This window comes from Vipera berus (genome assembly GCF_964194415.1).
Source record: "Vipera berus genome assembly, chromosome: 7".
Classification (NCBI taxonomy): domain Eukaryota; kingdom Metazoa; phylum Chordata; class Lepidosauria; order Squamata; family Viperidae; genus Vipera; species Vipera berus.
Window position 1 is genome coordinate 78,382,651 of NC_138209.1, and position 11,347 is coordinate 78,393,997.

The 11,347-nt window shown below is 42.0% G+C and overlaps 1 protein-coding gene across 1 annotated transcript in view; it reads right to left on the minus strand.

The window, feature by feature from the left end:
- The window catches only part of SLC34A2 (solute carrier family 34 member 2), a 65,321-nt gene extending 54,653 nt beyond the window's left edge, over positions 1 to 10,668 (minus strand). Inside the window, exons 1-2 of the mRNA XM_081332464.1 lie at positions 10,523 to 10,668; positions 6,366 to 6,440 (exon numbers count right to left, since the gene is read on the minus strand). Of these exons, the coding sequence (XP_081188590.1) occupies positions 6,366 to 6,392 (27 nt within the window). The 5' untranslated portion in view covers positions 6,393 to 6,440; positions 10,523 to 10,668. The remainder of the gene's footprint in view (positions 1 to 6,365; positions 6,441 to 10,522) is intronic.
- Between the last annotated feature and the right edge of the window lie 679 nt (positions 10,669 to 11,347).

Below are 11,347 nucleotides of genomic sequence, written 5' to 3' on the forward strand. Positions count from 1 at the left end.
AGACAAGTGGCTGTCTAGCCACTCTTTGAAAACCTCCAGTGATGCAGCACCCACAACTTCTGGAGGCAATTAATCGTTCCACTGATTAGTTGTTCTATCAGGAAATTACTCCTAAATTCTAGGTTAGAATAGAATAGAATAGAATAGAATAGAATAGAATAGAATAGAATAGAATAGAATAGAATAGAATAGAATAGAATAGAATAGAATAGAATAGAATAGAATAGAATAGAATAGAATAGAATATATAGAGTAGAGTAGAGTAGAGTAGGGTAGGGTAGGGTAGGGTAGGGTAGGGTAGAATAAGAAGGATAGGATAGGATAGGATAGGATAGGATAGGATAGGATAGGATAGGATAGGATAGGATAGGATAGGATAGGATAGGATAGGATAGGATAGGATAGGATAAGAAGAGAGAATAGAATAGAATAGAATAGAATAGAATAGAATAGAATAGAATAGAATAGAATAGAATAGAATAGAATAGAATAGAATAGAATAGAATAGAATAGAATAGAATAGAATAGAATAGAATAGAATAGAATAGAATGGAATGGAATGGAATGGAATGGAATGGAATGGAATGGAATGGAATGGAATGGAATGGAGTGGAGTGGAGTGGAGTGGAGTGGAGTGGAGTGGAGTGGAGTAGGGTAGGGTAGGGTAGGGTAGGGTAGGGTAGAATAAGAAGGATAGGATAGGATAGGATAGGATAGGATAGGATAGGATAGGATAGGATAGGATAGGATAGGATAGGATAGGATAGGATAGGATAGGATAGGATAGGATAGGATAAGAAGAGAGAATAGAATGGAATGGAATGGAATGGAATGGAATGGAATAGAATAGAATAGAATAGAATAGAATAGAATAGAATAGAATAGAATAGAATAGAATAGAATAGAATAGAATAGAATAGAATAGAATAGAATAGAATAGAATAGAATAGAATAGACCTTGGAGGTCTTCTAGTCCATCCCCCTGCTCAATCAGGAGAATCTATACCATCTCGGACAGGTTGCTTCTCTCCTTGCTTATTTGGGGGAGGATTCCTGATATCTGGAGCACCACATCATTGCAGAAGATGTCACTTGGATTCTGAAGAGGACCAGGTGGCCTTCTGTGAGATCTAACTTAGTCACCCCGAGGAAGGTGAATTCTGTCCTGAATTCTGCTTTGGGCAGATGACCTGGGTCTTCTGTTACCTGTGTTCAAGTATCTCTAGCGTTGCTTTGGAGAAGAAAGAAGGACCAGGGGGTGACAGGATAGCAGCGTTCCAACATTTGAGGGGCTCCCACAAAGAAGAGGGGGGTCAACCTGTTCTCCAAAGGAATTAGGTGTCCTGACATAATTCTCAAAGATGGTCAAAAGCAAAAAGACATGCAAGAAATATGCTTTATACGCCCCTCTTACCAGGAAACTGGACACACAAAATTGCTTTGGAACAACACTATACGCAAAACGTTCTAAACCGAATTATTTGTCTCTTGAAAGAAGCACCTGATGCTTTTGTTCTTTTGTTTTACGCTGTCAATATTTCATCCGAAGGTTTATATAGGTCACGAGCAAACAGCTCCAGGGGAATTTTCTGGTTGAGGAATAGTTTACGCATACTTGGCAGAAGAGGGGAAAAAACAAGCTGGAACAGCAATGCCCTCAATAAGCTTACCAAATTTTGCCCGTTTCCTTATTTAATTTTATCTTTACTTGCAATCTTTAAATGCTGCCTGTGTGTATTCCCTAAGAAGCTGATCATTTAATTGGATATTTTTCCCTACAATTTCCCATCCCAAAATGGGGTCTTGCACAAGAAATCGCTTGAAAAATACCATTCACACTTTTTTAAAAAAGCAGCTACATATGATAATCAATTGAATAAAGGCTGTGCGTACTGCTTCTTTGATTCTTTTTTATAGAAATGGTGTATTTTTTTTCCCTGGAAAGACTTAAAACTAGACAACCAGCCATTATTTCTGAGTATTTATGGTGTTTAACAACGGGGAGCTTCGAAAAATGTTTCAGAGAAGCCTTGGTTGCTAAACTGAATTGTAATATAATAATTTTATTGAGATTACAGTCCAGGTTAGACGTTTACCCAGATAAGGCATATAACGAACATCTGAGCTAAAAATCAAATATATATGCAAACATTTACATATATAAACATTTACAATTTACAAACATTTACAATGAGAACTAGAACGATATGAGATAAGCCCCAAGGAATGTAATCACAACTCATATTAAACAAAGGATGTTTTATATGTAAGCACATACGCAGAGAATGACAGCCACGGACGTCAAAGAATCTGTCCACTTATATAAAAGTAATTCTTACAGGTATCATCACTGCTGCCAAGTATTTAACAATCAAAATTATTGCTCTTTTTTTCTATTACAATGGAAAGATTAAGGAGCCCATTATATTTCCTTTCAGAGGACTTGATTAATATGGGAGTAATCAGTCTTTAAATCTCTGTAATAACATCACAGGAGGAAGAGAATTCATCTACTTTTTTCCCCTTAAGGGTAAGGCTACTTATTACACCGCAGGAGAGACTCTTAAAGCAGTCACGAAGTTGGGCTAACGGACAGGAACCGAATGGAGGCCTAGGAAAGCCAAAATGTAATTTGGAGAGAATTAACTAATCAAAATGGTGGGTGGATTCTAGCCTGGTTTATCCTGGTTTATCCTAATATAAAGCAGAATTCAGGAGGGAAAGTGAGAAGAACTGAATTTTGCTTTGAGCCGATGAATTGGGCCTGTTACTTCTTTCAAGTACCTGCAGCATTGCTTGGGGGAAGAAAGAAGGACTAGGGGTGACATGATAATAGTGTTCCAGTGTCGACTGGCTACCACCAAGAAGAGAGTCTCAACTTATTCTCCAAAGACCCAGAAGGCAGGACAAGAAACAATGGATGGAGACTAATCAAGGAGAGAAGCAACCTGGAATTAAGGAGAAACTTCCTAACAGTGAGGACAATTAACCAGTGGAACAGCTTGCCACTAGACATTGTGGGTGCTCCATCACTGGAGGCTTTTAACAAGAGACAGCCACTGGTCTGAAACGATATAGGGCCTCCTGCTTGAGCAGGGGACTAGACTAGATCAGTGGTCCCCAACCTTAGCTGCTTGGCGACCCGGCAAGGGGGGGAGAGGGGGACCCAGCTGCTTGAGTGTTGGGCCGGCATGCGCACATGCACATCTCTACTCATGCCAGTGTCGGGCCGGTGTGCACATCCATGCATGCACAGCTCAACGTGTGCAGTTTGAGCTGCATGTATACATGCACGCCAGCCTAACACTTGTGTGGCCCGGTTGCGAATAGGCCACAGCCCGTTAGTGGGCCACGGTCCAGAGATTGGGGACCCCTGACTTAGTTGAATAAACAGGACACAAATAGCTCTCAAAAACGCAAGGTTTTTGTTTTTTTTTTTAAAGTGAAGAAAAAATGCAGCACGGGCAGAGCCCTGTCAGAGTCCTCTGAAACAGACACAAGGTTAGTTGAATTATCTTCGCCATCACGTTCTATTCGAATGGCATGATTCAACAAATTAAATCCAATAATCTCGTGTACATTCAAGCGGTATTCGGGTTGTCCCACAATCTTTCTCTGGGAACAGATTCAAAAGCAGATTTTACAAAGACTATATATAGACTTTTACAGCAAGCTGTCATAGATTTGTTGGCTTAACAAAAATAACACAAAGACAGGTCAATGAAGTGGCAGGCTTCTCATCTTTCTCACACAGGGGAAGAACAGTAACCTGGCCACCAGGAAATTGATGTACAATCCGCTCCATTAATTTGGATCAATAGCCATACCAAAAGAGAATCCATCACAAAATGTTGACTTTCAGAAGGCCCAGTGTTGTGTAGAATAATCAGACCAGGAAGTTTTTCCAACAAAGAGTTCAAGACCAAGTTCGCCTTTCAGAATGAACAATTAGAGATTGTGGGAAGGAGACACACAGTATACAGCAGAAATTTTAAAAAAAATCTTTTCACCCTTGTGGCAGGTAATGAGTCTTCCTCAATCTTGGGTCCTCTGCCAGAGACCCAAGAATTTAAGGATTCAGCGTAGGATCTTAGCTGTTCCTAGCACTGCACTGTTCTCGACAGAGGGCTGTGTTGTTGCTCCTGGGATCTGTTAGAGCTACTGTCTCAGCTTGGGAATCACAGGCCTCTGTGTGTATGTGTGTATCAAATGTGTGTGTGTGTGTGTGTGTGTGTGTGCGCGCGTACTTACTGAAGGAGGAATTGGTCACCACTGGGACCACTTTTACTTTCCACGTCCTCTCCAGTTCCTCCTTCAGTACGTACACACACAAAAAACCCCAAACGTGATACACACACACACACATACACACACACACAATTCTTCCTTCAGCACATATACACACACACAAACTTGATATACACCAGACACACACACACAGAGGGACACACATATATTCAGATATTGATTGGAAAGCCGTCAATAAGAGGAAACACAGAAACAGGAGCCAGAACGTAATTGGCTGTCCTGGGAGGACAAAAAAAAAAAAGCTGAAATCAAAATCTATTTTCCAGATAAATCTAAAAAAAACAAGGATTCTAACTGTGTGCAATAAGGTTAAGAGGGCCATCCTTCCTTTGGTAGTCCAAAGAGGAAACACAACCAGTTGAGCTCAATGTCTGTGGAGATTCTCACTTCTTCTTTTTCTTTGACGACGCTTCGCTTCTCATCCAAGAAGCTTCTGCAGCTTCTTCCGACAAGAAAGTCCAGTTGCCTCGTGAAAAAGCACCTTTGGGATAACCAGTTGAGCTCATTCTACTTTATTGTAAGGCTATATTAACAGAGAAAGGGACGCGGTGGCTAAGTGGGTTAGGACGCTGAGCTTGTTGATCGGAAGGTCGGCAGTTTGGCGGGTCGAATCCCGAGTGCCGCGTAGCAGAGTGAGCGCCTGTTACTCGTCCCAGCTTCTGCCAACCTAGCAGTTCGAAAGCAGGTAAAAACGCAAGTAGAAAAATAGGGACCACTCCGGTGGGAAGGTAACAGCGTTCCGTGCGCCTTTGGCGTCTAGTCATGCCGGCCACATGACCACAGAGACGTCCCCGGACAAGCGCTGGCTCTTCGGCTTTGAAACGGAGATGAGCACCGGCCCCTAGAGTTGGAAACGACTAGCACGCATGTGCGGGGGAAACTTTACCTTATATTAACAGAACGTTGCAAGTCTGAAAGTAGAAACCTCTCGCTGTTGCTTTTGTAGCCTGAGAAATTAAGGATAATCTTTCCCGCCTATCTCTTCGCCCAGCTGTGGGCTATGCCCTCTCTTATCTAACTGTACCCTAGACAGCGTTTTTGTTGCCCTGACTCTCAAGGATTTTCATCATACCATCACTCAAGGTAAACTACTACCTGGATTAGAGAAACACACGCTTTAAAGACTTTTAAAGGATTTAATGTGGTTGATATCGACCTCACATGTTGGATAACAGCAGGGGTCTTCAAACTTGGCCCTTTCATGACTTGTGGACTTCAACTCCCAGAATTCCTCAGCCAGCATGCCTGGCCGAGGAATTCTGGGAGTTGAAGTCCACAAGTCATAAAAGGGCCAAGTTTGAAGACTCCTGGATAACAGAATCGTGAAAATCGTACCATTGAAAGCAAATGTTGGAAAAGACTCATTTTTCATAAAGAAGTTACCTAGAAGTTAGAAGTTATCTTTTAGAGACCTATCCAGGTTTCATGCAGCTTTGCTCCTATCGTTCTCATATTTTTAAATTCAAGCGATTTAACATTTCCGTAAATTAATCCAGGGCTGTTAGATCTAAAGTCTAGGCATGCGACACATTGAGTCTCAGGACTGAAAACCTTCATCAGTTTTCTAACACTGCAATTAATGTAAAATATACTGCAGGGGGTTAAGTGGTTGGAGACAAAGATATAAATGATCTCTTTTATGTTTTACATTTAGACCTCAATTGGAATTCCGCTAAGAATACAACCCTAATAAAGTAAACACATGGTGGTCATACATGATATAGAGACAAATAATCGAACTGAGTTTTCATTTTGACTTGAAGACAACATTTTATAGGTTGTAGCTTGGTGTTGATCTACAACAGGAGTCTCCAAACTTGGTAACTTTAAGACTTGTGGACTTCAACTCCCAAAATTCCTCAATCAGCATGGGGAATTCTGGGAGTTGAAGTCCACAAAATTGCCAAGTTTGGAGGCCCTTGTTGCAAACCTGGAGAACAATCCACGGTCTCACACATTCACTCACTCACTGTTTCTTCTTGTCTTCATATGGATGCCTGCATCCCCTCACTTTGACATTTAATCCTTGAAGTCCTTTAATCTGTGCTTTAAATTACCTCCAAATTTCTCCTCAAGAGTTGCATCTTGGTATTCTGAGGTGACGATTCTTCAAAGGTTTTCTGGACGTGTAAATCTGTTTAACAATTAAAAGACAATAATCGTATATGAGCAGCCACAATTAAACAAAGCTATGCTTGGTTACTAATCTGTGCTTATTCAACCCAGAGCTATATTGTGGTTTAGCAATAACATGGATTGGACCTAACCCTTCTTGGCTCATTGATCATTGACCCAGAAATTTCTGTCCCAGTCTGGCTTGCATGTTGCTTCTATGTTCAGAAAACATGTGCTCGCTTTTTTCTGTCACCTTCAGATCTCAGTCCATTTTAACCCACACACCCAAGCTTTAATCTCAGCCTAAATGACATCCAAATACTTTTTATACCTTTGTCTTCTTCTCAATCTGAGCCAAAACCTCAGGGCGGGATTTCCTATTAAAATCATTTTAGATTTACTATTAAAGATTTACTATTAAAGATCTGACTATCTATCTATCTATCTATCTATCTATCTATCTATCTATCTATCTATCTATCATCTATTTTTATCTATCTTCTATCATCTACATCTATCTTCTATCATCTATTATCCATAAATCAATCTATCTATCTATCTATCTATCTATCTATCTATCTATCTATCTATCTATCTATCTATCTATCTATCTATCTACCTACCTACCTACCTACCTACCTACCTATTAATATTATTTATATTTCCTGTTTCTTAACTTCTCCCCTCTCTCAGACATTTACCTTTCCAGATTTCTAGAGCTTCTGATTCTCTCCAAAGGGAGAGGTCTGTCCGTCTGCAGCCTCTGCTTGGTGTTCTGCTTTTTACAGACAATCATTTGGACTCATTGATGGTGATCATGTTGATGATCGTGTTTGGATCATGTTGGTGATGAACATGACTAGAGATTGTCCAATCCCTGCAAGCCACAGGGCTTGAGCCCCATAAACCTAAGAGGCTTCATGTTATTTGAGACATTTTACGTGGAAAATGGAAGCTACTTTAAAAATGAATGCCCCCCCCCCCGCAATATATAGCTAAGCTAAGGAGAATTTGGGGTATGGAAGACGGGAAGATTCGTTCCACAAGTCCTGCATTCTTGAAATGAGTTTCAGAGGAGGCACATTTGGGCAAATGGAGACATTTGCAAGATGGAACATGCCAACGTTCTGGCACTCTATGACCTCAGCCAGTGTATTGTTCTGAAGGATGATGCAAGGCCCTGTTGAATCCGTGGACTTTTGCTTCTGAACAGTGTGAAAGAGAACTGAAGCTACTATTTCTCCAAAGTCTAGGAATTCTCCAACCTCTAGGGATAACAGTAGCCCACCAAGCCACAGCCACACACTCGGCCAGGAATTACCCAGAACCAAAGACAAGTTACAGGAGAATGAAAGAAACAATGGAATGTACAAAATTCCACCTAGGGAAAAAGTGGACAGAGACGGACGAACAATTGTTGTGTGCTTCAAACCCTGTTTCCTATTGGTTCCTTCAGGGCAGGGGTAGGCAACCTCGGCTCTTTTATGACTCATGGACTTCAACTCCCAGAATTCCTGAGCCAGCATGGCTCAGCATGGAAACCTCTCCCTTTCCCCTCAGCATGGCTGACTCAGGAATTCTGGGAGTTGAAGTCCATGAGTCATAAAAGAGCCAAGATTGCCTATCCCTACTTCAGGGTATAAACCAAGTTATTATTTCTGACCAAAACTGCAGACAGTAGCACAAAGATCAATTTCTACGGTAGTAGAATTGTTGTTCAAGATGAGATTGTGATAAGCCCTGGAAAAGCTTCACAAAGGCCATCCGTGAATCACTTTATATCACTAAATTCAGAGAAATGTTAAGAGTGCTTTGCCATGTGAACCCAAAGCTCAAAAAGATTCATCGCAGTTATTTCTATGCCAGAATAATAAACCTGCTCCACTAAAAGTATCGCTGCTCCTTTGATCAAGGACAGATAAGATCTGAGAGCAGCGGGCGCTTCTGAACCTGGCAAACAAGTCTTACAAACTCTACCGCCATTAATAAGGACACTAACAACATCGTAGCTAGATTTCCAGGGAAGAAATGGCGAAGCAAAGACAGGTCCATCAAAAATAGAGCCGTCAATCGTGGCGGAATGAAAAAAAAGGAAGACCAACTAAAGACGATTAAAGGCCTGGAGATTAAAACATATGAAGAACGGTTGCAGGATTTGGGAATGGCCGGTCTAGAGAAAAGAAGGAGTAGGGGGGGAGGACATGATAGTAGTCTTCCAGTATTTGAGGGGCTGCTACAAAGAAGAGGAGGGGGTCCACTTATTCTCCAAAGCACCAGAGGGAAGGACGAGAAACAACGGATGGAAACCAATCAAGAAGAGAAGCAACCTGGAATTAAGGAGAAACTTCCTAAGAGTGAGGACAATTAACCAGTGGAACAGCTTTGCCTCCAGGAATCATGGGTGCTCCATCCCTGGAAGCTTTTAAGAAGAGACTGTCTGAAACGGTAGAGGGTCTCAAGCACTAGAAGACCTCTGAGGTCTCTTCCAGCTGATTCTGAATTTGTAACTCCTCTCCGGACAAAGAAGGGACCTGAGAGCACCCAGAAGCATTCCAGGCAGCTGGTCCTCGTGAGGAAAGTTGCAAGACAGTGATCTGCACTAGATTCAGAGCCTCTGGAATTCAAGAAAAAGCTTTACGAACCCCGGGCTGCATATTATGCATACTGCATACTTCCTTTCCTAATCATTTTTGGAAACGGCTTGCTCATTGCTTTTCAGCTGTTAGTAACCTTTGGATAGACACATTGTTGTTTTTTTTCAGCAGCAGGTGAGTAGGCTTTGATCCGTAGTGAAAGAAGTTTTGAAATAAAAGTGTAAGGACTTAAAACAACATCTCTCTTTTCTTGGAGTGAGCATCCAAAAGGTCATTAGAAGCACGACTTGAGAAAGTTGCAAACAGATTAAGAATCCGGAAGGATTACCCAAAGGGGAAAAATATACTTCATCTCGTCTTTATTTTGAAATTGCTTCCGGATTTTGTGCTTGCAGTGAGGGTGGGGGGAGGGTGGAAAAATGAAACTTTGATTTCTGTTGTTGTGAACTAGGAGTGTTGTGTTATAGAAGTGGCTTGTACATCTGTTGTGTAGAAGCAAAAAATTGTGGCTGTAATGTTGTTGCCATCTATTGTGCTAAAGACAATTGGAAGTCAGTGCCTTTTTTTTCTTTTCTCTTTTACACTATTCCCCCCTTCCCCCCTCCTTCCTCTTCTTTTAGTTTTCCACGCTTTTTTTCTTTGTATTTTATAGTTTGATTAAAAAAATATACAAACTAAATAATAATAATAAAAAAGAAAACCGGATAGATTGAAATAAGATTTTGAAATGAATTATAAGAGCCCATGATCCTGGAGGCAATTAGACTTTGTGCAATAGTGATCAAAGCAGAGATTTTAGGCTGTGGGTTTTGTTTTTTTGGGGTTTTTTTGGGGGGGGGGGTTGTCCCAACAGCAAAGTTAAAATCTCTACTTTGATCACTATTAGGTAAAGGTAAAGGTTCCCCCGCACATGCGTGCTAGTCGTTTCCGACTCTAGGGGCCGGTGCTCATCTCCGTTTCAAAGCCGAAGAGCCAGCGCTTCTCCGAGGACGTCTCCGTGGTCATGTGGCCGGCATGACTAGACGCCAAAGGCGCACGGAACGCTGTTACCTTCCCACCGTAGTGGTCCCTATTTTTCTACTTGCATTTTTACGTGCTTTCGAACTGCTAGGTTGGCAGAAGCTGGGACGAGTAACAGGCACTCACTCTGTTACGCGGCACTCGGGATTCGACCCGCCAAACTGCCGACCTTCTGATCGACAAGCTCAGCGTCCTAACCCACCATTACACAGAGCCTAATTGCCTCCGGAATCCCAAGTGTGATTTGGATGGCCAAAAGCAACAATCAGAAGCCATAGTTTGACGGGAAAATCACCAGACAGTTTGATAGTACTGTATTTTGTCAACAGAGTGACAATTATGGGCCCAGCAGGCAGAGAAGCAACAATCTTTGGATATAGAAAGTTCTAGAAACAGGGTCAAATGAGACACGTCTGCTAATTGTCCAAAACAGTAGGATTAAAATCCACAGAGGATCCCAAATTTCAACCGCCATCTTCAGACTCATCTTCCAGAAAAGAACCAGGGTTTTCTACCCATGGAAAGATCCGTAGCCGTTGCGCTTCATACAGGTAAATTTGTATAAATAAAAACAATCATTTCTTTGGACCGGAATAATCCCCAGAATCCATCCAGGATGACTGACTGTTCTGTCTATCTTCTCTGAGGTGGAAAATTGAACACTTCGCATGATGTTTATGGTAGGTTTGAGTATACAATATAACCTATGACTCAAAGGGAAGGAAATAACGCTGAATCATGATCTGGATCAGTGGCTTAGAGAATGGAATGACACCTTGTTTAGAAGAGACGAAGAGAAGTCAGATTGGGAACTAAGCAACAAGGGACAGCAAACTAAAGATTGTATATTTGCCTTTTTAACCAGGTTACCTTATACCAGAGGTCCCCGGCCATTAGGGCCCCAGGGACCGGTTCCGTGGAGAGAGGTTTTTCTGTGGACCGGAGCGGGCGTGGTTTTGTGTGCTGCCTGCATCCCGTGGATGGGGCTTTGCTTGTTTGTGCGGACCGGTTGCTGGCACGCTGCGGACCGGTACTGGTCCACGGACTGGCGGGTTGGGGACCCCTGCTTTATAGGGCCTCTGCTTACTTAGCAGGCAGACCTTTAGTAGGCAATCAGCTCTCAGGACATAGAACATAGAATAATAAAGTTGGAAGGGACCCCAGAGGTCTTCTAGTCCAGCCCCGTGCTTGAGCAGGAGACCCTATACATTCCGGACAAACGGCTGTCCAGTTTCTTCAGCGATGGAGCACCCACAACATCTGAAGGCAAGTTGTTCCCTCGGTTAATTGCTCTCACCGTTAGGAAATTT